At 39.1% G+C, this 27109-nt stretch overlaps 1 protein-coding gene across 3 annotated transcripts in view; it reads right to left on the bottom strand.

Annotated features, from left to right (window-relative positions):
- Nucleotides 1–807: 807 nt before the first annotated feature.
- Nucleotides 808–27109, bottom strand: part of LOC140247002 (EH domain-binding protein 1-like) — a 99604-nt gene continuing 73302 nt past the window's right edge. For 2 of the 3 annotated variants that reach the window (XM_072326311.1, XM_072326318.1), the window contains 12 exons: nucleotides 25624–25672; nucleotides 24039–24734; nucleotides 23633–23755; nucleotides 21723–21858; nucleotides 16024–16059; nucleotides 9608–9778; nucleotides 7965–8101; nucleotides 6592–6712; nucleotides 4770–4863; nucleotides 4334–4407; nucleotides 3719–3833; nucleotides 808–2356 (listed from right to left, as the gene is read on the bottom strand). In XM_072326311.1, the coding sequence (XP_072182412.1) occupies nucleotides 2272–2356; nucleotides 3719–3833; nucleotides 4334–4407; nucleotides 4770–4863; nucleotides 6592–6712; nucleotides 7965–8101; nucleotides 9608–9778; nucleotides 16024–16059; nucleotides 21723–21858; nucleotides 23633–23755; nucleotides 24039–24734; nucleotides 25624–25672 (1837 nt within the window). In that variant the 3' untranslated portion in view covers nucleotides 808–2271. The remainder of the gene's footprint in view (nucleotides 2357–3718; nucleotides 3834–4333; nucleotides 4408–4769; nucleotides 4864–6591; nucleotides 6713–7964; nucleotides 8102–9607; nucleotides 9779–16023; nucleotides 16060–21722; nucleotides 21859–23632; nucleotides 23756–24038; nucleotides 24735–25623; nucleotides 25673–27109) is intronic. The other variant, XM_072326323.1, reaches the window with a different exon arrangement.

Raw genomic sequence — 27109 nt, 5'->3', positions numbered from 1 at the left:
CACTAAAATTCAACTAAAATAGTCCAGGGCAATACACTCCAAATTGATACACTAACTCTGGTGCTGATACACATTTGAAACTGAGCAGTGTACTGTACTACTTGACAAATGAAATGGATCAAACTCATCTGTTTTAAAGATAATTTTAGAATTCAGCTCTGTCCGAAGTCAAGATTGCCAATGTGGTTTCCTTATCTTACAGTGCCAGGCTTCACAAAGATTCACAGTTGTAGCATACATTCTGCTCTCAGCAACAGGCTGTTCTGAATAATGGTGTTGTCAAGTTGTTTTTTTTTTTTTGGGGGGGGGGGGGTAGGGGAAATCTGCCATGTACTTCGATCGATATGAAGAGTGGTAAATTCTTAACATGTATGAAACATATGCTTTTCTAGAACTTGGCACATTTGAAGAGATACATGATTGATCAAGTAGGTAGTGACACAACTTTTATGTGAAAAGAAAGAAAAAGAAGACAACATTGTGGTTTCAACAAAAGAAGTCTCTTTTCCTCCTCTAACATAGAGGCATGACACAAATAATTGGTCATAAAGGAAAATCAGGGTTTTTTTTTTTGTATAAGTTTTCTCTGCTCTATATAGCATCAGTTGACACAAGCATACACGCTCAATGCATCTCATGAGATGCTAGACATAAATGACATTTCGTCATTGTTTGTACAATGCATACTCGAGAGGGTTATTGTTGAAGACTAAACATGATTTATTTGAAAATTGTCCATTGAAGAACTATGATATCAGTCTGCTTTTGTCCTCTCTCTCTCTCTCTCTCTCTCTCTCTCTTGCTCTCTCTCTCTGTTCTGGAATTGCTATCATTAATGCCCCTAAACAATTACAAATATCTGACAATGAATTCTGAAAATACTGTAGTTAACTTCAACATTATGCTTCAAAGCACGAGTCTGTCATTGGGCTATGACCCTTCCACACCAGGTTTGCATATTAACCTGTTTTTGTTAATAACCACTTTGTTTTCAGCAAAGAAAAACATGCGCAGCTATGCTAAACATTCTCTACACCTACAAATAAATAAGCTCTTTGTTTTGCACATAATTAGGTGAATACACTTTCAGCAATTTACTACAAATTTCATGTTTATAAAATAAGACATACAACTGCAATCTTTGCAGCTATTTGCCACAAACACACCCAAATAGCTCTTATTCTATTTCGTACTCCAGACAAAAAACCAGATACAGACACACCTCACACACTCTATCATTCCCTCTAGCACATATAGTAGGACTCTAATTATGTCCACAGTCCTTTCAGAACTGTTAATGATGTGTCCAGCAGAAATGCCATACCCTCGCAGTCAAACACATCCGCACACATGACCAAAACTTTATTTGCAATTACCAAGGTCTCACAAATCTCAACCAAACACGCTTATCCTTGCAAATACAACACATGTCTATCAAAAGAGATCATTGTAACAAGAATCATCTGACAAGAAACATATCAACAATCTCTGTATTTTTGTTTGCGGCAAAAGACAATGTTCTTGGTTGACGTACACCTTATGATATCTATCTTCAAAGTAAGAAGTAATACCACTGTCCCTTTGTGAGACTATGGGAACTCTTACGATAGTTTGTGTTAAAAGATATCTAGCCTACACTGTATCATCAAAGCCCAACATGTGCATGATCATCTTCTTTTGCATCTTGAATATATGTACAAGAGTGCAAAATTAAAGCAAAGAATAAGGACTTACAAAAGGCACCTCCACTTATGCTCATGAATTGTAACGCCATGTGTGAAGTGAAACGCTCAACGGAAGGTTGCAATAAAATATACGGCTAGGTGTGCGACTGTGGTACTTACAAGTAAAAATGTACATAGTACAAATGACAGCACTACACATCAATATACATCGGACCTCCTCTCTGTACTGTCTGGCGCAGTACGCATTCAAACGCACACGCTTGCTGCACTACAGTGCGCGTGTATGAATTAGTTCCTGTCATATGGACCATCATCACACCAAAAGATCTAGTAACTTGTGCATATGTCTGGGTTTCCACACCCCACCAACACAGTGCTCACTAAACCTGTGCATCCGCCCATAATCACGTTTCTTCTGGTCTCTGATGCTGAGAAACCATTCTTTCAGTGATGGTGTGAATAAGACTGTCCATTGTGCACCTGCAAATGGAAACCCCAAATGTCTGGTACAGAATCTACCCTCCTGTGGTCTCACAAGGCCAAGGGTGAAAGAGGGTTGGGGGAAATGGCGCGAGGACGGTGATCATCACTGTATACTGCACTTCTCGTCTTTCATTTTCTTTCGTCTCCTCATGAGGGCATTCTCCAGGTATTCCGCTTCTTCCTCGGCCCTGTGAGGGGAAAGCACATTACGCAAATGTCATATCGTCGGTGGTGTGACAAGACCATGTACATCAAATTCTGGTGATAATGACTTTTTTTGGAGTCATTGTCAGATAATCAGTAAGGTGATGACCTGTTCAAATATTAGTCATCTTACTCCCCCCCCCCCCCCCAAACAAAAAAACAAAAAAACAAAAAAAATGAAGCCAGCACACAATTTCAAAGGAAAGGCAATACAATTGCTCTAATGTATGGCTGCCATGTTTTTTTCAGTCCTCTGAAAATTTGCTATTTTGGAGATACGAGGTTTTGTCATCTCAACAGCGATATGCCTCATCAGAATTTAAAGAGGTATGCTAAAGCAGAGATTTGCATTGTAATGGGCAGAGCTAAGCTGTAGATGAAAAAGGAACTTAGTACAGACTGAGAAAAAGAGAACCGAAAGAGGAGAGAAGTCAATCAGAAGCAGATGGCATTTAATATGCAAGCAGACACAGGTGTAGCTGAAATGCTTTCCCAACAGTGAATCTCTGAATATATGTGGAGGAAAGAATCAGGACATATACTGTGGATTTCAGATAAGAATTACTAGGACAGAATCTTTTTCAAGGCTATCCGTTTGAATCAGGAAATCCATCCAGATTTAGAAGAGGTGAAAATTTTGACAGATGGGATTGTACTGAGGCATCATATATTCCCCCAGTTTTTACCTCCACTTAATCATTTGATGAAATGAATAAACCCAATTATTTCTCAATTTGTTTCCTAGAAGACGACCGCAAATCTGCGGGATGAATATCTCATAGTAAATGAGTAAATATCAAATTGACACCTTTTGGATAGTTCAAGGAAAATCATCTTAAGACTTGCTGCTTCCTATTCAACGCTATACAGGTTTTAACAAACTAATATGAACGAACAATGCAGGTCATCCAAATTCTTTGACACCATACGGACAATAAAGTCATTTTGCCTTGGGATTGGGTATCATAAATAATTGCGTGTGTCTAAAGTTGATCTTTTTATACCCTGCTTCAACCATATACAATTTCAGGTCAGGCCCCTTATCCTCATTTTGATAAAATAACAGCAACAATTAAAGACTTCACATAAACTTGAGCACACAAGGAACTTCAACCAGTCCATTCAACTGCCTGCTAAAGGCAGGAGAATCAATTGCACTCCCCTTAATATATTTCCTTCAATCTACAGAGATGATGCAACAAGAAAGATGCATATTTTCGTAACACTTTGACGATGAAACTTTGAACTCTGCTAAATCCTCCACAGATTTGAAGACTGTGGCTGTCTCATTCTATTGCCCCCTTTCCCCCCTCCCCATCACCACCACCATGCAGACAAGGACTCACTCTCGCTCCTGGGCGTCCAGCTCCATCACGAGGTCATCTCGCTTGTTGACCAGGATGACCAGGTCCTCCAGTAGCAGTGCCTCCCTCTGGCGCTCCTCCTCCGTCTTCTGCCAGTCTGTCAATCACACAACATTGAAACAAAGAACTTTGGACTTGGTGGTTTTGAGGGGGCTTGTCTCACAATGCAGGCAAACCTCGCCCCAGCTCCTCCAATAACTACACATGACACGACCGCTGTACTATTTACATTTTCTTCACTGCAGATAGATGTTGCCATGTAGTGACAGCAGCTGCTTCCCTGATTTGCAGGAATAGCATCTTTGCACAAACATACAAAAGTCTAAATCATGTCTCCATCTCTAGGGTCATTCTTAAAGCTGCATAGCTCTGACAAATTGACCATATCAGTGAACATCTGCACCTATGCCAAAATCTCAGCAAAATACAACTCGTTTGTGATAAAAAAAATACTTGGTTTCAATTACATTTTGTTTCTATGTAGCAAAAATGAAGACTGATTTGACAAAGTAAGTGAAGAATTCACAACAGAAAACAGGTGAAACAGACACACAAGATCAACCTAGAGGAGAAATGTCATCAGTAACAAAGACTAACCTTCAATTTCCATCATCTTCCTGAGTTCTTGGTTGAGCATCTCGTATCTTCTCTCAAGGTCATGTTCCTTTTCCCTGCAGGGACAGTCGGGAGGAGGGAGGGGGAGGAGTCAGTATTAAAGGAAATTCACACGAGTGAACAATTTCAAGCAAACTATTGATAATTCAGCTAATCCAGCAAGAAGTAGTAGAATTATCAAGGTAAGCGTAAATCATATAAAGCCAACACATGTATTGTAATAGTCCCATGCACTGAAGTCCAAGTTGGTACTTTTTAGTTTGGGTATATTGATCTTTCAAGATTTTCATAACTTGACATACTTTTTGTCTATAAATGTCATGAAAAATGTATGAGAATCACTTGCAACCACAATGGAATGAGATTGTCCCCATTTTCTCTTGGCACAAAATCTGCATAGATGACTCGTAAGACTCACATGACGTTGAGTTGCTCTTGTCGCCGAATGAGGGCGTTCTTCTTGTTGACCAGCTCAAACCACTCCTGCATCAAGGCCGCCTCATCATCAGTGCCTGTAAGCAGATTAATATACCAAAGGCAATGCAAGATGCAGTCATATTCCAAGATTCCAAGGACTAATCAGTCCTCAGATCTACAATATTCTATTTCTCAAGTAAGGTACATTGGCAAACATGATCTAAACAAAGAGCATGAAAATTATTTCAGCAGCATCTTAATCACTGCAGTATCCTCAATGGAATACATCACTGTTAACTGTCATTGTTTTTACAGGCATATCTTATTATTGAGTACTCCATGCTTGTGGTAAAAATAATCAACACAGCATCAGTCAAATGGAAGTATGACAATGATTGCTAAACAACCCCCTATAGTTATTGGCAGAATAAAATGGCATAAACACTATGAACATCATGATAAGTAGCAGTAGATTAAATGAAAAGGGATAACTTTGATGTGCAACATTTACATAAAAAGCTGTTTAAGCACGGCAACAAAGTTGTCACATGATCCATTCTGGCTAGTTTGCTTCTCCCTTCTCTAGCCTCTTCCTCGTATGAACATGCAGTTTGACTTGACTAGTAATACATGTGACTTTTGGAACCATATCAGGTGCTATGTACTGAACCAAATGCACAGACACACTGCCCACCTGAGTGTGTCTATCTACACGCACGTAAGTCCCAACACACTAAAGATTTATGTGCTGTGAGACGCATCAAATTTCATTGGCATTCTTGGAACCTTGTGCCCAATCAAACGGGTAAGTGGATCTGTAATGATCTTCCACAAATAAAAAAGGGGGAAAAAATGAAGTTAATTCTCTAAAACCACACAGGCTTGACAAGAGCCAAAGAATGCAGGTTCACAGCCGATGGGGGCACGCACACACTATATCAATTATCCGGGCAATATAATCATTTGGCATTTATCATCACAAATTGCAAAATAAACTATTCGGGCGGCAATTTGAGGGGAGTTCTGCGGCTGAAAGAGGGACAAAATAGCGGTCGCATTGACAGGCTGTAATTGGGCCCACGGAGTGATGGGTATGAATGAGAGTATGGTAATGGGCTGACACAAGGCCTTCTCTTCAAGACCTTGCCACATTGTGGACGGTCCTTGCTTCTTCCATCAAAACGATTCTCTCTCTCCCTCTACCCCCCCCCCCCTCTCTCTCTCTCTCTAGCACTGAAAGGGGGAGGGTTTGATGGGTGCCTGTAGGGGATTTATAGAGAGCACACAATACACATTGGGGGCAGGGTCTGACCTGATGAGCATGAAAGGAACAATCAAGAATAGATAGTTCTTCAACAATGACCTAATATGGAATGAGAGGGGAAAAAAAATTGTTGAAATATTTTGCTATCCCTTTTCTTTTTAAAAGGCAAAGAGTATTTCTGTACAATGCCGTGGATGATGGTATCACAGTGAAATTACATTGATTTCCTTGACCAATGAGACATGAAAAGACTGGTCAACCATGACTGTAATGTGTCGGATGAGTCATTGGATGAGGAACGTCGCAAAAGTTGCAGGTAAAAATATTGTCTGGCCAGCATTGTGGCTTCCTACCTGTGACTTTTGTGATTAAATCACAAATTGCGAGTATTTTACTTTTGCTCTGAGTGGCACAGCTTTTGTGATTCTATGATTCTGCGTAACAAAAATGTCTAATTTGGTTTAGGAGACACCGCAAGTAGCCCCTAGAGTGTACGGGGGAGATCTCAAATTGCTCTGTTGCAGTGGATCAGAACATTGTGGTGGCATTGGTCACTGACCTGCTTCCATGGCTTGTCGGAGTGCCTTCTCCACCACCGCCGCCCTCTCGTCAATCTGCTTCTGCTCCCGATCGAGGGCAGAATACTCGCCTAGGATGTACTCGCTGGCCTCGTGAAGTTCCTTGGGTGGGGGGGGGGGGGTAAAACCACAGCATGTCAGAAATTAGCAAAGAGCGAAGATAACTTAACAGCTTCATGCTGCAAGTACTGCAGTCACTTGAGGGTTTTGTCAGTTATGCAATGATTCAAGGAAACTATCACCAGTGTTCACATTCTCTCCTCCCTTCTGAATTTGGAAATTATATTTTTTTCCTTAAAATGAATAAGATATAAGATGTTTTCATTGCAACTGATTGACAAATTGCCCTACATCGACGTAAATAAGCACTGAATTGATCAGTGTTTTAGTAGTAGCCATGATAAAAAATCATGGGCGTACATACTCGAGCAGGATTCGAACCTACGACCTCCTGATCACCGGACAGGCGTCAGGAGGTCGTAGGTTCGAATCCTGCTCGAGTATGTACGCCCATGATTTTTTATCATGGCTACTACTAAAACACTGATCAATTCAGTGCTTATTTACGTCGATGTAGGGCAATTTGTCAATCAGTTGCAATGAAAACATCTCGACGGAAGAATTTCATGAATTTGAATATAAGATGTTTGTACATAACAACATATTTTCTGCACATAAAGTTTGATAAACTTTGTATGTTTCATCATAATGTGGACGTTTCAGTGGTAACTTGTAATGATCTAAATCAATATTTCAGGTAATGATGAACATCATCTTGCTCAACTTTTACTCAACTTTATTCACTGGCTTCCAATTCAACAAGGTATAATCATCAAATTGCTTTTATGTGTCCATACAATCACTTACAATCATTCCCAGGAGACATATATCTCTAATAGTTGAGCTTTAAAGATATCTTTACAAACATCCAAAATTTTCAATCCATAACCTAGCATTTAGTGATCCAGTATAAATGCAAATACAGAGTTATAGAAGAAACAAGACTTTACAGTAAATCCAAAGAAAGAAATCCTCTTTTAATGTCTCGTTCAGAAATTGCATTTGTCACTTCTAGAAAGCTCCATAAACACATCCTTTCCCTTAAATCATATTTTACATTATCTATTTATATACCCACTTTCCCCCAAAATTTAAGGACAAATAGACAGAGGAGGGACAGAGACAGAGACACAGATATGCAGAAACACAGGGGACACACAAACAGACAAACAGATACACACAAATAGAGACAAGAATTGATTTATACATTAAACACACACAGACAAACAGTAAGGTAAACAAACAAATGAGAAGAGAGAAAGACACATAACAAAGACAATATGAATATATTTACCTCATCCATTATATCACCTCCTGGTATTTCTTCTCTAGTCTTTTCCACTTCAACATCTTTCTCCTCCGCATCTTGCACTTCTTCCTTCTCTTGGCCATCCCCAGCTTCCTCAGCTCTCAGCTCCTCTGGTGTCTTGGCTGCACACAGTGAGTATGTATACAGCATTCACTTGACATAAAATACCAACTGAAGATTATCCCTTTCCTGTTGCCAAAGGCAACATATTACTATTGTGTATGGTATCATAAAATAGCAAAATCTGATCAACCTCTTTGTGATCAACTTTTTGGGCAAGAAAATGTCATTCAAGGATAACACTTTGTCAAGGTAATTAAAATTGCTTATTCAAACAACTGCACTTTTTCTTTGGGTGCTGTTTATATTTCATACAAAAGAAAATGCATTCCCTACTTTGAACAGTACATGAAGAATCCCAGAAAGTGTATAATACATAGGGTCAACTCATTCACATTAACACATCTTAAAAAAAAAGGGGGGGAGGGGGCATATGAAACACAATGAACTATGAATTTCAACTTCTGTGCTGGTTTGATAAATGTTCTTTGATTGACTTCTCTAGTACATGCAAAATACGCCTTATTAGTTCTGCAAAAACAACAACAACAACAACAACAACAACAACAACAACAACAACAACAACAACAACAACAACAACAACAACAACAACAACAACAACAACAACAACAACAACAACAACAACAACAACAACAACAAGGTATGGTGCTTTGTTTGCCACAAGACAAATATAATCTTAGACATCAAATAAAAGTACAAATAATCTGCATATTACATAATACTCCCCAAATTAGCTCCGATCTTGCCACACTTTCTTCCCCGGTCACCATTGTTTGTCATCAATATCCCTAATGACAGCTAAAAATGACTTAGCCTCTCTCTATCGTGTTTCTCAAAGTTCTCTGTAGTTGTAGGGATACATTTTGTTTATTTCTGTTTCTGAATCTGTCGCAAGTACACCGACACGTTTCAAGCCAAGCTACCATAATTAAAGCAGTTCTTCTCATTAATGTCCTTCTGTCATTGTCTGCCTCTGTCTGTCTCTCTCTCTCTCTTTCTCACTCTCTCCTCTCTTTTTTATTTGAGCTGTATCTTGCCAGATATTGATTGCACTTTTATATCAATGCACAAATTGTATTTTTCATATTGCGCTGTCATTCATTATCCACTGAATTGATTGCTTTATTTTCTTTCAAAGACAAAGTACATGGATGTGAATATCCCATGGATAATCATTATCCCCATCCAGGTACCACTGAATTAAAAACTAATTCCTCATAGTATTTAAATCTTTCTGCACAGAAATTTATATATGCAGGCTACTCTTGAGCATACTTGGATGCAGTTGATGTCCAGAAAAGCAATCTACATGCAAAATACATCACATAACAATAACTTTCACTGTACACAGCTTTGAAGAACTTTTTTCTTCATGAAGATTACAGTTTATACAGACTTCTTTATCAAGTATCACAATTTGTTTAGCAAAGCAGCATCAGGATATTTTTTTTTTTTCAAATATGAGAAATTCTTGACAATCAGGTTAATTCCATGTCTAAATAGAAAGTAGTTTCATTTCAGTACTGACTGCTATAGCCTAGACTGACCTTTGCGTTGTGCTGGAGGGACCAGACTGCTAAAGGACTGCAGTGGAGTCTTGACCGCTATGTTGCCCTTGGTCAGCCCCACTGTCAGCTGCTTGTCCTCACTGCTGACCGGGGATTCATCCGGGCTGGTAGGGGAGGGTCTGTCTGCCACGGACTGGTTGGACTTGTCACCTATTGGGCACCACAGAAACAGACACACATCAGTTAACTCTTCACTTTATCTGCTCACACATCGTTCTTACAAGAGAGCTCTATGGTAACTAAGTAGTGATGGCATCACATCAGCCACGTTACAAGAGGTGTCTCTTTTATATCAAATTCAACTATCTAGTGCAGCATCTGATGCTATGGTAGTTTTCAATTTGGTTACACATACACAAATAAAACCAGAAATTTGGAAAGCATAGCTTGCACAGAATAAAGCAGAATTAATTGCTTCAGATAAGCTACCAGGTAAACCAATCACATGGATACCAACATAGAAACAAAGGCGAGTGAATGTTGTTGTTTTTTTCATGTGTGTGTGTGTATGTGTGATTGAACATGTAACAGCTCTAACACCTTGTATGACACAAGAGCTTCCAGCATAGTTAAAAAGGATGTGGGTGATCTCGCTGTGGGTGGAAGAAAATATGGAAACAAAGTGTATTATGAGATGTGACATGGACTGACATCAAGTTTGTTGACCTCATGGTATTGTGTTCAGCCTCACACTTTTTATCCTGCATAGTAAAAGATTATATTCAGTGCTGTGCAGGTAACTCAGAATTCACTAAACAATGTGTGCAAGCAATTCAAACACCTAAAGCACAAAATATGATTAAACAGGTTTAATTTCAATGATGTGCATACAATGGAACAAAATCCACACAGATCCAAAGATGTTGATGACTTAGCTCTAATCAATTACGTAGTAGAAAAGCTAGTGCTACACTGTCAGGAGCAATGACACTACACAGTGAGTATTTCAGAATGCATACACCCCATAGAACTATATTCTACATACCTAGACCAAAGAAATGCCGTAGTATATTTGGAACTTGCATTAATGTATTAATTTATCAGGAATAACAACAGGTCTGAGCTAGCTGGTAAAAAGACAATACAAGGACACGGTCTACCTCAACACAACAGAAAAATCTAGCATTTTGAGGAGTTTAGTGTGCGCCCATGAGAAAGAAAAGCAATTTAATAGTTTAATAATCAGATTTCCAATTAAGTAAAACATAACATAAACAGAACACAATTAATCAATATTCCAGCAGCAAAAATAAAAAAATAAAGAAATGATCATATATATACAATTACAGAAGAAAGAAAAAAATAGTCCTTTCATTTTTTTCTTTCCATTTCCCCCCCCCCCCCCCCTGAGTGGAGGGGCAGATAGAGTAGGTAGCATTCACATCATCTGTAGATCTGTAGACATAGAATTGTCATCAAGCAAAAGTGGGGGAAAAAATAATTTGGCATAAACACAAGGTGATTTCCCCTTCCCTGAAAGATTACTGAGTCCTTTCTAGCTTTTGCAGCTCTCGGTATTCGGTATCAAGAATGAGCTTCCCTAGGAAGTAGCATTCGTGGTAAATTGCGAGTTTAATGTACGGACAGCCCTGTCACCCTGGTCGCAGGAAATTATTCTCTTGGTAAACAACCAGCTTCTCCCAGACCCTGGAAATAGCGGACTGATTTGTCTGTTCCACAGCAACCCTCATGAGTAATTATCCCCCAAAATATAACCAAATTTGTCTTCTAGTGCTACAAATAAAGCACAGAAAGAAATCTGAAGTAAACATGCACTCAGCAAAGCACTGTAAGGCTTCCACGATATGAAAAAAAAAAAAGGAAGAAGAAATGTTGCTATGGCGAGTGGCATGTCTCCACTATATTGCACTATCTCCCAATAGGTCTACAATGTGTGGTGACCTTTTCCTACGGAATCTCTGTGGTGATGCATGTAGCATACCAAGTTTAATCAAGTGTATGAAAAGACTAAATACCAAGGTACATGTATGGTAAATAGTGTAATTTCAGCAGTGAAAAATTCGAGAACCATTGTCAGGCATTACATGCACGTATACTAAATTTAAGATACCTTGAGCCATTCCAAAGCGAAGGGAGTAAAAGTGAAATTTTTTGTATTTTTACTTGAACTATGACCTTGGAACCCATGGCCTAAAACTTTTCCAAGAGAATCTTTATGTGGTAATACACACATAAACTAAGCTTTATGAAAATACATTCAGGCACTGCACAAATATGAGTAAAGTAGTGACATTTTGGCATTTGACCTTGACCTATGACCTTGGGCATGTGCACTCACAAATCAATAAGTATAACTTCATCCACTCATACATACATTATGCCACTTTCATTAAGATACCCCAAAGAGTTCTTAATTTATGTTGTCCACAAAATTGATTATGAATGTACTGATGGACAGAGAAACAACCCGAAAAATTAATACTTTCAGCAACACTTCGTGGAGGAGGCATACAAAAAAAAAACTATAAATGTCGCTATGGCGACTGATGCCTCCGCCATAATGCGTGATTCTCCCAATAGGCGTATAGTACAATGTCTTCACAATGTGTGATCCATGACAGTTTCATATATCTGGCAAAATATTGAAATGACAGGTTTGTCAGAAATGTCTTGAACTGGGTCTGCTATAATTTTCTAAGAGTGCAGGTACACATATTTGGGGGATTTTGGGGAAGTTTATGCATTGAGTAATTTCCAAGGTACGAAGAAAGAGTGTGATGACGGTACAAAATAGTTTTTTTTTTTTTTTGGGGGGGGGAGGGCATTGAAACCTGGCCTTTGACCCTTAACCTTTGACCTTCTGGCTGGAAATTTCCCGGAGAATCTCCATTAGGTAATGCATGTATTAAGTTTTGAAACTAATAATGCAAGCATTGCATATACTAATATATGAGGGAAATAGTAAAATTTTGAGGAGTTGACCTTGACCTTTGACCCCTGAGTATTGACCCATGACCCCTAAATTCCCTAGATAATCCCTGCCAGACAGCACATGCATAAGTACCAAGTTCCATGAAGATACATTGAACCATTTGCGAGAAAAGTAATATTGCAACATTTTCACCTAACCTTTGACCTTTTGACCTTTGACCTTATGACACGAAACTCTCTCTGGAGAATCTTTACGCAGTAGTACATGTCCACACCAAGTTACAAGAAAATACCTTCGGGCACTGCATAGATATTGGGGAAATTGCAACATTTGTAGCATTTGACCTTGACCTTTTGACCTTTGACCTCTTGCCAATGTCACCAAAATCTACTCAACTAATTGTCCCATCATACATCATCCTTGGACCAAGTTTGGTGAAAGCTGCTTCATCCAGTTTTGAGTTATCACGTAATCACGTAAATTTTAGGATTTCACCTTGATCTTTGACCTTTGACCTCTGTCCGATTTCACTGAAAAACTAATCAACTAATTGTCCCATCATACATCATCCTCCAACAAAGTTTGGTGAAATTTGCTCCATCCAGTCTTGAGTTATCGCGTAAACGGATACAATTTCATGATTTGACCTTGACCTTTGACCTTTGACCCTTGACCCTTAGCCAATTTCACCCAAAATCTAATCAAATAATTGCCCCATCATACTTCATACTTGGACCAAGTTTGGTAAAATTCCAGTACATATTACTCAAGTTATCGCGTAAACGAAAGCGGACGGACGGACGTACGGACGTACGGACGGACGGACAACCCGAAAACATAATGCCTCCGGCACCACTTCGTTCTTTTCACATCAAAACCTTCTCTGAATGCTGCATTCACACCAGAAGTCGTGTCATTGTACCTGCTTATGTCATGACGAAGGATGCTGTTGTTTTATGCTTTTATTCTTGCATTTTTCACGTGAAACATGATGATTTTCGATTTATAAATGAATGAAGAATATTTCACATTTTTGCAGTTTTGTAGTTATGACTGAGGCAACACATGTTTGTAAGAAACATGTAGCTCAAGCAAGCATCAACACTATTTTGACCTGAAAATACAAGAAAAAAAAAAACACAGCAAAAGCATTAAATCGACCACTAAAAAAGATCACTGACACACTAAATCTTAAAAAAGAGAGAAAAAATAACAAAAGGACTATATCATGATCCTAGAAAATATCAGTGATATGAACAAATCAAAATATGACAGCAATACCCAAGGAAACAAGTGTCCTTCGTATACTGGTGAAACACAAACAAAGGTGATAATGTGCTGGGTGAGGAATAACAAAGCTGTAGAAATTTAAAACTATTTGTGAGCACCATAACAACAGTGCAATGTCTCCCTACGCTGAAATGACAACAAAATACTCATAAGCTAGTGTGTAAACAACAACAATGAAAATATACATCTAGATACAAAAGATATCTGTGAGCCAAGAAAGAAAGAAAACATAATGGAAAGAATTAGTGAGCTGATAAATAATATGCAGTCCATGCAACAGGCTATTTTAAGGTGTCACAACAATGAATAAATTTGCATAAACCAACCTACTACAATGACACATGCTCACACTCACGTTTACAATGTCTGCATTCCATTCTCAAATGCTATGTGTCACCTTCTTTTCTCAAATCCTCCTCACACACCAATCAAGGTCAAATCATCACTTTTTTCTCTCTAACACTCATTCTACTCTCTTGTTTTGCCCAATAGATTCAGTTCTACGATGGGCACGGAATATTCATTAAATACCCCAGTCCTTCTAAGATGCATTTACCTCGTTTCCTGTAAACTAATTGCAATGCATATATTTAAATGAGTAATTGTACAGCAGTTCTACAGGCAGACACTCAACAATTACGTATGTACAGCATGCAAGAGGTTCACACTGCAACAACTTGTGAAACACTATGGCACAGACAATGAAGCCTTAAACACCAAAATAGCAGAATACGTGAATGGGTTTTTACACTTGAAAATCATGCACCATGCATTAATGTATGATGTTCAGCTACATGATTACGCATCAAAAGTTTAAAAGATATCATATATTCTATACATGTATGGATGCATATGTGTGTATATATTTTGTTCAATACACCAGAATGGTTTAGGAATGAAAGGTCTGAAGACATCATTCATCACATTAATCTCAACCCCCTCCCCCTAACAAACACCAAAGCAGCCCAACTAACAGAGCCAAGAGGACAACATGATTGTTACAATACGTACACAAAATTGCACTTGAAATATATGTTGACTTAAAGTGCTCAATAGAATGATACTGACATTATCATATGACAATGATAGCAGTGTTGTTGTGGTTGTACACAAGTGTGTTTTTGTACAGTAACAGCAGCAAAACAGCAAGTATAGAGAAATCTGGCTAAATGTATTCATCATGAGACTTCAAATATATTAACATTATAATAATAAAAATTTTACATCACAGATGCAGTCAAACCGACATACTGTAACCAAGAAAAGAAAATGCTTTCTTTGCAGACAGGTGGCCACATAGAACAGGTTGGCATTTGATTGATTTTTACTTTGTTCAATTTGATCTTAACCACCTACTGTTATACCTGAGATAAATAGCATACTATGTATTTTCCCTAACATATCCCAATGCAAAAGGTCACATCTCATGTATGCATGAATGCTGAGAAACTTTCCATCATTGCTATTTAAATGTACTAGTGTATAATTTGTGCCTAACTAGCACTTCAATCTGGTTTTCCATCCCTGTCTTGAGACACAGATGTCTAAAATCATCATACTGAATTGTTCTATTTTAATTTTTTTTTTCTTTGAGGGGGAGGGGGTCAGTTTGACAGGACTACCTCAGCCTGATGTCAAACACTAAGAGTACAGAATCAACATTTGGGACTCCATATTGATATTACCCGATAGTATCACCTGCCTTTATGTGAAACGAATGTAATATACAACCAATAAATATTAATGGATGAAATGTCGCGACTCCAATTTCATTAAGTCACTGATTTACACTCAGTTTTGGTAATATTCATCACCTTGAGATGGCATACCTGGTATATTTATGTGTATATTATCATCACCACTGTAATGAGGTTAGACAAGTTGTGTTAATGTTCATACATCGGCACAATATCATTTCATTATGCATTCAAATTAGGTGTTGATTCTTAGTTGGTCGGGTGTATGGCAACTCTATGAGTGGTATATCATACATAACTATGAATACATGTATATAATTCTTAAAGTTATACAATACCAGCTGATATGTTTAACTTGAGGTATATATACACATCATTCCACCTAGTTATATGCCATCCTGTAAAAGCAATGTGTTAAAGTGTGTACGGCAAACTGACTGAGTCCAACTCATAAATTTCTCTACTGAAGCAAAAACTGAAATGAAAGTTCATGCCATGTTAGGATAATGTCTTACCAGAGTGACCATACTGATAAAACTTGTAACCAAGACCTACAGCAGGCAGGGGAATGTGGGGATAACAGAAAACAAAGAAATCAGCACAAAACAAAAGCAGAAATGTAAAAAAAAAACAAACAAACAAACAAATGTGGGTACAAACAACAAATATTAGATTACAAAACTCATCGGACATGAAAAGAGGCAGAGAGATGACAAAAGGGAAAATGTAAAGGAGAAAGAGAAGGAATGAAAAGGTGAGGAAAATATATTCAGTAATTGAACGAAACCAAACTAAATGGCAAGAGTGTGTTAACAAATGGCAGATCATTCATTTGAAATGAAATACTATGTGAAGGCCTTCTACAGTTTTGGCAGGCCAGTAAAGATTGAGTCTAAGTGGTCTTTTCACTGCTAAGATGGTGTAAAATTAAAAGGAAACTATGCAAATGTGCCTGGGACTAGATTCCTACTAAGTGCTAACATGAACATGGGTGTGTGGGACCTGCAGTTATTTTCCTGTACAAATAAACAATGTAGTAATTAAGTATTGGACTCATTCTCTACACCTCATTTGCACTCATGTTGTATGCCTTTGTTCAAGCACATGAAATAACAAGAAGTTTCTCAAAATTTACGGTTTAGTTAAATACATTAATATACGTATCAATTCCACTATGCTATGCATACTTCTATTTTTAATCTACTTACTCACTTCTTTAACTATTCATCAATTAATCTATTTGTCTATGTATGTATCTATTTGTCTATCTATTTATTTATCTATCTATCTATCTATGTATCTATCTATTTTACTGGTGACTTCCTGACATTACTTTGGTTTTCAGTGAAGAGAATGACATCATTGACATGGAAATGAATTCATACACTCAAAACACACAATTGAGTATATATGACTGTCTACAGAAACACTTAAAACAAGGAAATCAAACAACTGTGATCAAACATTGTCTACAGAGCATGCCATATGTATCCACTATCAAAATGCTGGTACATCACAACAGAGTAAGTTTCATCAATCACTCTCTAAATCACATTACCAAAGTACAGAAAGTGACGACAGTATTCTGGTTTAACACAACATCAAAAAGACGTTTCAGCTCAAGTTGCAAGTCCAGCTGTAAGAATGGGAGTCTATCTTAAAGTATTTTTCAATGCTAGAATGACATCATTCAGTGGGCACAAGACGATACACAAGTATTGATCACGAAAATGACTTCGCACCACAAAAGTGATAACTGCAATACCACTACCACAGGAACTTTCTTTTGAAATCAAAGCAGACCATGTTTCTGTCCAAACCCCATGACTGACAAGCAACATAGATCTCAAATGAATATGAATAGAGTTTCATAATCTTAAAAAAAAAACAACACACACACCACAATTTCACCAATATCATACCTAAAAACTGTTCAGTCTTACAAACTACTATGTGTGAAACAGGATAATCCAAGGACTAGCTATGCACATTTAATCTACTGGAAAGAAGCAAATTCTGGGGACATTTCTCTTGTCACTGACGGACCATGACTAAATAATATTGTGCTGTCGAACAGATGAACATTTTGAAAGGAGTTTACGGGTGAAAGGAGAGAAGTCAGGCGAGGGGGCGACTCTTGAGGGTTACATGATAGAGGGAAAGAGATCAATGTTCAAAAGTGATGCTTGGGGTATCCAATGAATAAGCTCTACAGCCATATTTGTTGAATTGGTCAGGATCACTGTGAGGTGGTCAGGATCACTCTATTTCTCAGACTTAATCAAGTACAGAATAAATCTGCGGAGGAATGTTTTGAAAATGTGGAAAAACAGCACACTCTCAACTAGGATATCATGTTTCTAATGCCCAACAAATACATCAGGGCACTGCATGAATAAAATGCTGCACATCTACAGCATTAACTTTTAATATACTTGATATTTAATGTGTGATACTAACAAGAATGCTTAAAAACTCCTCAGTTGAGAGTAGGGGATGCCATCACATAACATACAGGCCACAGACAAAAATAATAACACACAGAAAAGAAAACAGAACACAGAAAGAAAATAGAAAACAAACAAACAAACATAAGCAAACCTTGGGTGATTTGTATTTCATGTTACTTTTACAAAGTCTACCACAACTGACTGGCCAGAAATGCACACTTCCAGAAAAAAAGACCCTATGATCAAGCAACTCAGTGAAATGGGGAATGAAAAATTGAGTGGCATGTAGACATCAACCAGTCACTGGGAAACACTGATTGATGAATCACACCTTTTAATCTTAGAGCAATTACAAGGCTCCTCGGCATTGACAAAAACTCTGCCGATGACAAGAAAAACTGGAGGAGCCGTTTTATTTCTCACTACCAAGCCCTAGGCTTGTTGGAGCTGTGATTCGACACATATTGTACAGATACCGGCCGGTATCTTCATCGGTCAAAACTGGTCAGATCATTTAGGGGAACTGGTATAAGGGGGGGGGGGGGCAGTTATCACCTCTCAGAGCTTCCTTTTGTCACACATTTGCCCACATTCCCACTGGATGTAGTCAGCGGGGTGACCCCATCCTCTCTAAGAAGTCGTGAGATAGTGCCTGGAGGCACAAACTCTCTCCTCCTGGAGTGGTTGCCGGAGAACTTCCACTCTTTCAGTCCCATCAGTATATGTTAATGTACAGTGTCAATAGCATTGTGAGATGATGGTCCTCAGAGTGTTAAAGAGGAAAATAATGATGGGGGGGGGGGGACTGTAAAGAGAAGCCCGGCAAGATTCCAAGACCGCCTTTTACACAGCTTCTCCCCGTTCACCACTAGTCCATCTAATCTCCAGTACCCCATTCATCGTCAGACCAGTTCCAACATCACAGGCCGCTTTGTTTCCAGAAAGCCTTACAAGTAGAACTGTGGGAGCTCTTGAAAGGAAAATATACAGCAGCAGGGAAAGTGCAGGATGACTCTGTAATGCCTCAGTTCTATCACTTCCACTTAAAAAAGAAGAAAAAACAACAACACAAAAACCTAAACAACAACAAATACAGAAACACAACACTTCATATGTGTTTCTGTCTGTCTGCATGTCTGTTTCATTTCTCCCCCCTTTTTTTTTTCCTTCTTTCAATTCTCTCTTCTGATGGGTTGTGAAAGTCCTTATTCATGCCTTTTCAATGGCTGCAGCAGTGTGTTGGAATGTCAGAATACTTTCTTTCAGCCACTTTTATCCCTGAGCACACAAAGGCACAATGCTATAAGGAAAGGCACGGGGCATTGTTACCACTAAATCTGATAAGATTTGTATGATTTGAAGAGGCTAATGCAACTTATGTGACAGGCTCTCCCCATTCAAGACGCAGCAGCTACCAAGAATCCCTGGTCTCGGCACGCTACACCCATTGCTATGGGAGAGAGGGAGGGACAGCGTAGGGGTGAGCTCTGGAAGAGAGAGAGGAGGCTCAAAAAGAAGTAGAAGAAAAAAATCCTAAAGAAGAAGAAGAGGAAAGGAGAGAAAAGACCCTTGGGGATCAGTTGTACATGTATGACTGGAGCTTTTCAGGGAGAGGAATCCACACATAATCTCGCTTTGTTTCCATGGACTTAATCAGTCGGTTAGATACCGGGCGCTGAATGCCACATAGAACTCTTGCTGCTTACATTCAACCCCTTCTCCTGCTGCGTTTGCCGTGTATGGCTCACAGCCCCGGACAAAGATCCTTTTCAATTACGAGAGGTCTTCAGTTACCGTATTGCAATCTCCATGCTCCATTGCTTCTTTGTCAATGCCCAAATGTTACTTCCCATCCCCCCCCCCCCCCCCCTTCTGAGTGATTCCTACATATGCAGCAGTACGGGCTTCCCTATTAACATCATGGCAAAGAGTTACTTGAATTTGACATAATCATGAAAGACCTGCGCAGCTTGGGGCATTTCACATTATCAACTTCTGTCAATTTTTAGTAAAGATACATACAAAATAAAGATATCCCACAATCATATGATGGCGGATCACAGTGATATGGATATAATATTTACTTCCCAAACTTTGAAGGTGAAAAGGAACTTTTACGTAACTAAAAATTAAAAAGAGGCTCATTTGAAAGGAATATCAGAATCACTTTGGAAGTCACAGTTCATATTCATACAAGTTCTGTGATGGAAAGGCATAATGCTAACAACTGTGAAAAGTTTGGATCAGTTGAAAAATGATATGCTCTTTCCTTAAACAAGATAGTCCAATATTGTGATAACTAATTTTGTCTAAGAAGTCCAAATTTATTTGCTGTAAATAACTACCTGATGATCAGAAGAGTATTGACAAAACAGATTCGGAAAACACTTTTGACCCTTTTTTTGTCTCATTGCATTTACAAGTGTTGATTTCAAATAGTCTGTTAAATGCTTTTTGAATATGGAAAAGCTACACTGACCCAAAATTTTTGAAGGTATCCACGGAACAAAGAAAACAAGAAAATATGAAATTCCTATACCTATCACAATAAACGCATACTGCATTTTATAACAAACAAACAAAAAAAAAAAGTTTACCATGGTAAGAAGTTCATATTAAACACACACACACACACAAATATCAAATTTCTTTCCTTTTTTTTTTTTCTGGTGAAGTATATTGCCAAAGTTACATATTCACACTTGATGATGAAGCATTTTCATACTCATACTCACACTCATAGTCTTTTAGAGTATGATCTAACTTACGGGGAAGGGGGAAGAAGATGAACGAAAAAAAAGAAAGAAAAAAGATGGGAAGTTTAGAAAGTGTGGGTACAACAAAGACTTAGAGCACAGAATCAGGCTTCTGTAAAGACAAGGATTGCTATATTATCGCCACATGGGTGACCAACCTTCCCTCTGAGGCAGACTGTCTGCCTCTAGTGGGAAAACTGAAAAGTTCACTCTTTCTGCCAGACTTATCATTAGACATGGTCCAGCTGAGATGGGTGCACCCATGTCCCAACTCATATATTCAGTCTTAACTGTACACACACACACACACACACACACACACACCTACACACACTCACATTCACATTCACACAAGTAGAGAGATATAGACACATTTACACACACATGTAATAAAACACATATATACATTTCGTAAAGAGGGGCAATTGGGTACAGAAATTCATGAAGGGATGCTTGGATGAAATCTTCATAAAGGGATACAATCCACGTTTTCTTCTTGTTGCTGTCTTTAACAAGAATTTATCTTTAAATCTCTCCACCAACACAAAGTAACAGATTGATGATAAATGTCATATATACAGTATTTCCTACATTCAGCTCAGTAGATATAAAATGAAAGTGGTTTAACACATACACAAACTCATCACGCAATTACAGCTCAGTAGAACCAAAACTCAGATTACTTGACATCACATGAACAAACACAGAGTATAACTTGAAGATGTAATTCTGTGAAATGATCTTCTACAACCATGTCTAATCACGTGAATGAATAAAACGAAAACATACATCATGTACTTATCACTTCATTCGAACAACAACAAAAAATGGATACAGTAAGCAAAATGGCAACAAATGAATATATTTAACAACATACAACTATAAATCGTAATGTGTAAGCAGTACGTAAATACGAGCGTGAGATATTAGAAATGAGTAAACGTTTCGATGGATACAGAGGATGATGTAAGAGATGATACCAAAACAAGTTTGTTTCTCTCCCCCTACCTATCGTTGCTTGCTCCTTCACTGCCTGGGCCATCTCGTCGATGCCCTCAATCTCCGGCTTGTTGATGCTACCCCGAGCCTCAGCGATGAGTTTCCTGGCCCTTGCCTTCAGGTCCTCTTTTCTCTTTTCATCCTCCTGAAATTGCATGGACAAAGTCCTCAAATGAGACCACTCTACGGCACTAGTGAGGTGCTGTCGGGTCAGCGGAGGTCATGGGTGAAACTCCACTGCACACTCAGATTGAATGTGGTAGAAGTTTCATTACATTCTGACATGACATAACAAATCTATGGAATGTCAGTTTTTAGATGTTGTCACAAATGTACAACATGATATCTACAGAGATTAAAGCAGGTTATACTGGTGTTGATGCCATTACCTCTCAAGATCCCTATTGACATGCACAAAAATCTTCACTTGATATCATCTTTACACATGAATACTTGGACAAACAAGTAATGACATAAAAAATTTGCATCATGTTATTATAGAGTGGTAACAGCTTAGCAATGTTGACTTTTGAAGTAATGAAAACTATGATTTTTAGAATATTTTTATGAACAGACAAAGGCTGAATTGCAAGGGGATGGCATCGTCACTATATTTTGTCCTTTGAAAGATATCAGTTTCATAAAAACATACAAATACCTAAAATTCCATGACTGTCTCTCCTGAAATGTGCAATAGTGATGAAACTTTTGTTTAAATGTTTTACTGTCTGTAATCTATTCACCTAGGTCAACTTGAACAGCGAGTGAAATTCTAAGTCAACAGAGTTTATACAATTTAATTTTCCTATGGTTCTCAACCACAAGATATCCCTTCCTTCTTGCTTGACAAAGCTCCACCATCATGAATAAAACACAAAACATATTATGCTGTATCTTCTTAGGTGAATTGCCCATAATGTCACACTGCACTGTGTAAACCCTTTGGGTGGATACAGTATATCAGTCAATGAGGAAAAGTTTATGCCAGTTGTTACCAACACACTATGTAGAACACATATTGCTTTATATAACCCATATTCTAACTCATTTACATATCCCCCCCCCCCCTTCATCTCGGCCACCCCCACCCTTATCTTTTTCTCTCTCCATTTTTTACCCTTTCAATGCATCAGCTTTCTTTTCATTTATGAATACTGGGCACCAGCATGGCACTCAACAAGGACATAGAACTGGAGCATAATTAAGGTCTGATTTCCCACTGCTCATTGTGGAGATGCAACTTACAATGCTCATGGCCATTTGAAACTCTGATCAATCTCACAAATAAACAGCTAGCCAAAATATCTCCTATCATGGTGACTATCGAGGCAATGAGAATTCATTTCCTCTCCACAGCACACACTCGTACACACTCACATGCATGCACACATGCACATACATGTGCACGCCTACACGCCTACACGCATTTATATGTTCGAGTTGTATACAGACCAACAAATTTACATTGTAGTTCACTACAACTATACATGCATCATATGGGTTATATTTGGGTCGAATATGGGTTATATTTGAGGTAATATATTATGTACTCTGTTCTATAGCACCATGAGTATCTTTTTAGGTAGAATGAGTGCTTTATAAGAGTCTTTTTATTATTATTATATTATCATGCTTTCTGCTACATTCAGTACTACTCCTCTTTACCCAGCACAGCACCATCAAGTTTTGAGGTGTCTTTTACAGGTTGCTCCACCACTTACACACGTTTCAAATTCTTTTAATTTGTGTGCAAGCATCATTTATTCCTTCACTCCACTCTTTATGCTTTACACTTTACTGGAGAAATTTCTTGTGCGTTTTGAGCACTCAGACAGAGCGGTACATGGAATAACAAATACCCCGTATTATTATCATTATCATAATCACTATTATCATTTACTCAGGACATGCACACTTACTTCTGTAGTATCTCCATCAGTGGGTGATTGGCCTTTCTTTAGCGTAGCTCTCTTCACCGCTGCTTCTTTTCTGGCCTGCTCCAAGAGTCGCTTTGCTCTCTCTTTCAGGTCTTCTTGCTTGGCCTGGATTAGAAAGCACACAAAATACTAAGCACTGCCAACAATTGCCTATGTGAAGAGTGTATGTGAAAATCAAGGCATGTTGCATACCTTGGTTATATTAGGCTCTCTACTTTACGTTTAGCCTACTTGAGATCACCATTATACAATGTAATGGATGAAAAACTTCAAAATATTGCTACTGAAAGACAAGCTTTACAAGATCTGGTTTATGGTAATGAGTCCTTTATTTTGGAAAAATTTACAGCACAACTACGTGTAATAAAGAGTTTAAATTTCTTCCTACCTTCGGTAGTGGTTCCCCGTCAGTCTTGGATTCCGCTGCTCCTTTTCTAGCCATGACAGACGCCCTGATCCACACGGCATCCCCTGGATCTCCTGCAGGACTGGTCGCCTTCTTCCCGTTCTGGGCCATCTCCTGGCCGGGCGTCCTCTCCCCGTCCGTTCCGTTCGACTCTGCCTCATTTTCTTGTGACTTTTGCCTAGCGAGCCGTCTCTCCGGGTGGCCGTTAGAGTTCCGTGCATGTTCGGCACTACTGCCATTGTCTGCGCTTTTCACACTCTTGTCATCCACTGCCCCGTTGCTGAGCTCCGCGACACCACTGGGGGAACCGTTGCTAGTTCCTGGACTAGATTTAGTGGGTGAGCCAGGGCTCTTTGGCACACTGACTCCATTGGACATCACCTGGTCACCACCATCTGTTCTGTCTCCATTGGACATTGCCTGGTCACTCACAGTGTTTGTCTCTTCCGTGAACACGTCCTCCGGCATTGACTTGTCCGAGGTGTAGTTGCCGACGATGTACGTGCTCTTCTTCGTGGTGCGGCCGATGCGCTTGACCTCCATCTCCTGGCCCGTGAAGTGCGCCCTCAGCTGAAAGAGGTACGTCATGACTGCCAGTTTGTCTGGGACTGCCAGGAGGACCATGTCTTGGGGATCAAGAAGTCTTGGGATGCCCAGCGTCGCTGCGGCATCAAAAGCCTGGACATGGGAGAAATAACAACTTGGGGTGAAGTCCAAAACACAGCAGGACAGTTCCAAAGAATCATTTATCGGTTAAGGTGTAATAGGTCGAACTAAAACATAGTGGCAAATTAAACTATCATCTGTATAATATCTGTGATGGTATCTTTACAAATTGTTTGTCAAGTGTTCTATAAACCAGTTGAATATGAAATACATTTGTGTTTCTCCAAACCATAATCTATAAAATGAAATACAATGAACCATTACACATTGTACTTCGTCAGCACATAAAATATTAAAAAAACATTACTTCAGAACAGACCTCATTTTCTAATGCAGCTTTTACATTTCAATGTGACTAGCGAAATCCAACATGTCTTTAGGTCAGTTCTGAATTCAAATCTTGCATTGCATTCATTTTGTGTCCATCAAAAAAAGAAAAAGGACTTTAGGTTACTAGTGCATGAACAAATCTCACAACTGAATGCTCCATAAGAGGTAGGAAAATACACAGAACGCCTTTCCCGAGCAGAGCAAGAAGTGAGTGACTTGTGAATGGAGTTTTCTTTAGAAGGAGGCTGAGCTATTGCCAACCACCCACTAAAAGAAGTCTGCAGTTCACACTGTGACAGATTTTCGAAGCGGGTTACCAACAAGAGCTTTCCTGCATAATCATAACATGAGCGAGCAGCCATGTTATTGTTGATGGCCGCAAGCAATGGGCAGGGAATAATATTTCACTGGCAGGCAAGAAAACACCTTTAATGGAGCATGCTTCTTTTTTTCCAGTTCTGCACTGGAGACGCCCAGTGTTTACAATGTCAAAGTTGAGTTATCTTGCAGCAAGCGCTGCATAACATCACGGCACCCTTTCCATTGAAAATTCCAACTTGGAAAAACAAACCTTCTTGTTATTTCCCTTTATATCATGTTGTGACAGTGATGCAAAGTCTCTGTTGAAAGAAAAAAAAAAAAGAGAAAGGGATGAAAAAAAAAAGTGAGCATGGTTAAATATCAATTAATTTTGGCAAATCTTGCAAACACCCTACTGAGCTGTATTCTTTGTTAATGTCTGCGCCTACCCCCGGCCTCTCCCATTTCCCAGGCAGCTGGGGAACAACACACAAAGTACAAGTGTTATTCTCCCAGCTCCACTCAATACTAACTCATCAGTAAAATAATTTCGAAGGAGAGATCGTCTTACACATCCCTCTGGCAGTAGCTCTCCCAAGTTTTTTCCCCCTCTGTGCTGGTGGGGGGGGGGGGGGGGGAGGGAGGGGAAGGGAAGGGAAGGTGAGATGGGGTATGGGTGCATGTGTGAGATTTGATGTGCCCCTGTGTGGGCAGAAAAAAAAAAGAGGGGCTAGAGGGAGGGGTTAAAGGAGGGGGGGGAAATAGGGAGGTTGTCCCTGTTTCACTAGCACTGACAAGATTACAGTGTTCTTACTATGACCAGGGTAGTGACACCCCCAAAAACTCCTCACACACTGGGCCTTGTAACCTAATCCAGTAGCCTCCTTCCAGCTATTGGTGTGGCTAGGAGCTCATTAATAGACTCATCAACCTACAATGTGCAATCATTGGGGGGAGAGGAGGGGCATGCAATACCAATTTCACAAGTCTGACACTGGCAATGAGACCACCAACTACCAACTACCATCTTGGCCACAGTTTCCACTCTGTGTACGGAAAACAAGCAGAGGCCAATGTTTGTCACTTTATACTCTAAAAGGGACAATCTAACTCATACTACGCTCAAGTAAATTCAATCATAAACACACACACACACACACACACACACACACACATACACACACACACACACAAATGCACCTGGTGATGCAAGTTCCTACAATCAGTTTGTCAACCTATCATTGTCACAGGTACGATGTTATCAAATGAGATCTGGGGCCTGTTGCATAAAAGTTACTATTGTGGTAACTTTGCCATCCAATGATAACTACCATGGCAACAATACTCAACAGCCAATCAAAATCAAGAATTCCATGGAAGTTACCATTGGATGGCAAAGTTACCATAATATTAATAGTAACTTTTATGCAACGGGCCCCTGATCCTCAATGATCCTTCAATACAGACGGCACTGTCTCTGTGCCAAGTCCCTTATTCAAACTGCCATTTCAAGCTGACACGACCTTACAGCCACGAGCCAGAGCTATTGTTTCAGATTCTAATAGCATACTAATATGTGGTTATCAGGCTGGCATTAATGCAGTTATTACACCAGGGATGCTAATCTTGCAGCAGCATTGCAGTATTTTGATGGCCAAAAAAAAAGGGGGGGGGGTATTTTAGGTGGAAAAACAGTATTTTTACCTTTCCTGAAATATACATGTGTAGTACTACAATCTGGAAAAAACAGTATTTTC

The sequence above is a fragment of the Diadema setosum genome, chromosome 1, assembly GCF_964275005.1.
Source record: "Diadema setosum chromosome 1, eeDiaSeto1, whole genome shotgun sequence".
Lineage (NCBI taxonomy): Eukaryota > Metazoa > Echinodermata > Echinoidea > Diadematoida > Diadematidae > Diadema > Diadema setosum.
This window is presented reverse-complemented; position numbering and strand designations above follow the sequence as displayed.